General features: G+C 45.4%; 1 protein-coding gene across 1 annotated transcript in view; it reads right to left on the bottom strand.

Annotated features, from left to right (window-relative positions):
* Nucleotides 1-3,851, bottom strand: part of MS4A8 (membrane-spanning 4-domains, subfamily A, member 8) — a 14,842-nt gene that overhangs the window by 6,533 nt on the left and 4,458 nt on the right. Inside the window, exon 3 of the mRNA XM_008585614.1 lies at nucleotides 1,402-1,461. Within this exon, the coding sequence (XP_008583836.1) occupies nucleotides 1,402-1,461 (60 nt within the window). The remainder of the gene's footprint in view (nucleotides 1-1,401; nucleotides 1,462-3,851) is intronic.

Consider the following 3,851-nt stretch of genomic DNA (forward strand, 5'->3'; position numbering starts at 1 on the left):
CCCTAGTTCTACAGCAAGTAAAGAGGTTGTTAAAAGAAAAACTTCAGACAAATTAAATTTACTTGGCCTCTACAGCAAGTAAAGAGGTTGTTAAAAGAAAAACTTCAGACAAATTAAATTTACTTGGCCTCTACAGCAAGTAAAGAGGTTGTTAAAAGAAAAACTTCAGACAAATTAAATTTAATTGAGCAAAAAATGATTCACAAATCAGGCAGAATAGATTCAGGGCGACTCCGGGACTGCGTCGTGGTTGGCTAAGGTTTAGACAGAAAAAGTAAAGTGAAATACAGAGAACGGAAATGAGGCACAGAAACAGCTGGATTGGTTGCAGCTGGGTGTTTGCTTTGACCAGGTGGCTGCCTGTAATTGGCTGAGACTCAGCTACTTGTTTCAAGAGTAGTTTACAGACTGTTTGCACATTACATCAGGTTATAGTCCAGTGTGTCTTTAGGCCAAGCTTAGTTGAACAAGGTGTTCTGTGCAAAAAGGCTTTGGGGTATTTATGTTTGGAAAAGGCTGGGTTGAACAAAAGGTAAACAGATTTTTGTTGTAGGATTTCCCGGAGGCTTTAACAAGGATTGTGGATCTTCTAGAGAGGGGACGATAAATAGAGAGGCTCACAAGTTCACCTAACCATCTTCACTGAGGATGTCAAGGGACAGGAGTTCTCATGAATAACCTATGGGAAACACTCGACCCAGTTATTGCATAGGAGAAGGGCAGGAGTCTCGGTTCTCGTGCCTTGCGATGCAATAAGATCATATGCCCCACAATTTTGGGCCATGTGGGACATGTGCAGACATTTTGAGCTTCCCTTTGAAGGTTTTCAAATGGATCTCATCTAGCTGTAGGGATTTGGTCACCCTGACACCCCTTACCCTAGATAACCTGGTTGTGAGAGAAACGAGGTACCTTCTTGGTCTGTTGCAAGGGGAGTACAAAGCTTTATCCATGTTGATTTTCAGAGCTCTGTTGCTGGATTCCTCGGGGAAGCTGGTGCCCGAGCCTCTCTTGGCTTCCCTGCAGAAATGGCTGGAGGCCTGCTCTGTGTGCTGCAGGCAAGCTGGGCTCCTTGCCCTGCTGGAGGGGAGCGCTGAGGCCCTGGGAGCTTTGTGCCTCCTCCTGTGAGGGCCTCTTTGGGAAGCTATTCTCTCTCTCTCCCTCTCTCCACCCTGGGATGTCTTAACTAAGGTGACCGTGTTGCCTCTTGCCTCCTCTGCATCCTCTGGGGTCTTTCCCACTGTGACTCCAGGGCCAGGCTCATGTGGCCTGTACATATAAGAAAGCATGTGTGTGAGTGCCCTGTGTCTGGTTATGGTAGGACAAGGATGTACGTTAAGTTCATTTCCCCCTGTGACACTATCCGGTAGTTGGGAGAGCTCATCTGAGAATGTGACTTACCAGGCAAGAAGACTTTGGCTGATTTTCTGCTGCCGCCGAGAGGGATCCTGAAATGATAAACTGGAACAGAAGACAGGGGGTTTAGAAAGAGGTCAGGGGTTAGGGCGCCCTTTCTCAGGCTTCTGTGATTCTGGTCACACATATTTTCTCACACACACTAGGTTCCTCTGCTGGGACCATCAGCTCAACATGGTAAATAGAATGCACCACATGACAGGGCAGTGAGGTGGGATGAACACAGATTTTAGGATCAAGCAGCCCTGGTTTTAAATTCTGGCTTGAAACGCATATGATTCTGGGTAAGTTATTAATTTCTCTAAGTCTTTGTTTCCTCATCTGAAAAAATGGGAAGATTTATATCTCATCCTTAAGCATCATTGTCAGGAGATAATTTATGCCCTGCATCTGACATTTAGTATTTCTTGGACATAGTAGATGCTTAATCAATGTTAGCTTATTTCTTTGTCTTTTATTTTCCCAACGTACACCTTGTTGTGTTCCAATCCTTATATTAGGACTTAGTTAGGCTTGGGGGCTCTGGAGGGAACAATGAAGGGGTTATCAGTGTCTGCTGCTTTTAGATATAAGCCCAACATCAGTCCTTGCTTCTCTACATATCTGGATGAGTGCCTTTTAGTTACTCAGATAAATTCTGTGCCTTCATGATGCTGAACATCAAGTAGGAGGGTGATGATGTAGACTGGGTGCATTTCACCTCAGCACTGGTGTCCTGCAGGCACTGTGGCTGACGGGATTACCTGCCATCCTTTGCCCAATGTCATAGCAACAGTGGTCTAAAAGGCATGAGCTATAATTTAATAAAAGCTACCATTTGCTGAGCACTACAGAAAGTGTTTTTTTTTTTTTAAACGGCTTGATGGAGTCTGGATGTGTTGTCCCCTCCAAAACTCATGTGGAAATTTGATCTCCAATGTGGCAGTGTTGGAAACTGATAGAGTCATGGGGGCGGATCCCTCATGAATGGATTAATGCTCTCTCTGGGGGAGGGGGGATTAATGAGTGAGTTCTCGCTCTATTAGTTCCCACGAGAGCTCGTTGCTTAAAAAAGACCCTGGCACCTTCTCTCTCTCTGGCTTCCTCTCTCTTGCTTCCTCTCGCCATGTGATCTGCTTGTACCTGCTGGCTGTCTGCCACTTTTCGCCATGATAGAAGCAGTCTAAGGCCCATGCCAGATGCAGCTGTCCCAGAATCATAAGCCAAATAAGCCTCTTTCCTTTATAAATTACCCAGTCTCAGGTATTTCTGTTATAGCAACACAAAATGGACTAAAACATGGCTTTCTTGAGATATGAGTATAATTCATATACCATACAATTCACCCATTTTAAATAATAAGTAGTCCAATAATACTTATAGAGTTGAACAAGCATCACCACAGTCTAAGTTTAGGACATTTTTATCACTCCCAAAAGGAACCCCATACCCACCAGCAGTCATGCTCCATTGCTCCCTTCCCGTCACCACATGAAGTGCTTTGTAAATCTTGCCTTAACTGCTCGATGGACCATCAAGCATTGTTATTATTCCCATTTTACAGATGAAAAGACTGAGGCTTAGAGATTTTAAATAACTCACCCAAGATCATCCACCAAGTAGCAGAGTTGGGAATCAAATCTAAGCAGCTTGACTTTAGCCTCTGTGTTCTTAACCCTCACCCTACACTCCCTCCCATGTGGGGTAGATGCACATGCTATGGAATAGAAATAGTTATTTACAACAAAAACTTATTCTAGTTGCTCCTTCCTTCCAAGGGGAATGCCATATTTTCTTGTAAGTGGAAAAAGAAATCTCAGTTTTACACCCTTCCGTTTATAGAGACTTGATGGGAAGGAAGGGAAGAAGGGGCTGGACTTCTGGGTTGCCAAGGGAGATGGGCATATGTTTTGGAAGAGGATGTTAATGATCTTTGGGAAATAGAAAGATAGTCCCGGAGTCAAGAAGGCAGCAAAGAGCACAACTGCACTGCAGAAAGAAGGGAGGAAGCTTGTAGGGGCTGAAGGGACCCGAGTGACCTGGTGGGAGTGGCATGGCCAGGATGGCATCTGGGAGGCCAGGGCCACCATTTGATGCTCACAAATGCTCAGAAGAATCCAACGCTCAACAGCAAGCCGTTTGTAGGGGCCATGATGTTAGTCCTCTCCACAGTCCCAAACTCCACGAAGGTCAGAGATACAGACCCAGGTGACTTGTGAGTGTTCGGGGGAGGAAAAGAGGCTGAGTTCCAAGCCTGGGTCTGTGCAGAGTGGAGGGAAGACCGCATCTTGATATGAGCCGTGGATGGGAAAAAGAGAGAGCGGGCCCTCAGAGAGAGATGCTCCCAAGAGCACGAAGCCTGCCATTTTGCAGATCTTGTGTGGGGTGGGGGTTGGGGATAGCTCTAGGCTATGTTATTTAAATTTTATGGTGACTTGGGCTGACGTCTAGGTTAC

Source organism: Galeopterus variegatus, unplaced genomic scaffold (assembly GCF_000696425.1).
Source record: "Galeopterus variegatus unplaced genomic scaffold, G_variegatus-3.0.2 Scaffold3640, whole genome shotgun sequence".
Taxonomy (NCBI): Eukaryota; Metazoa; Chordata; class Mammalia; order Dermoptera; family Cynocephalidae; genus Galeopterus; species Galeopterus variegatus.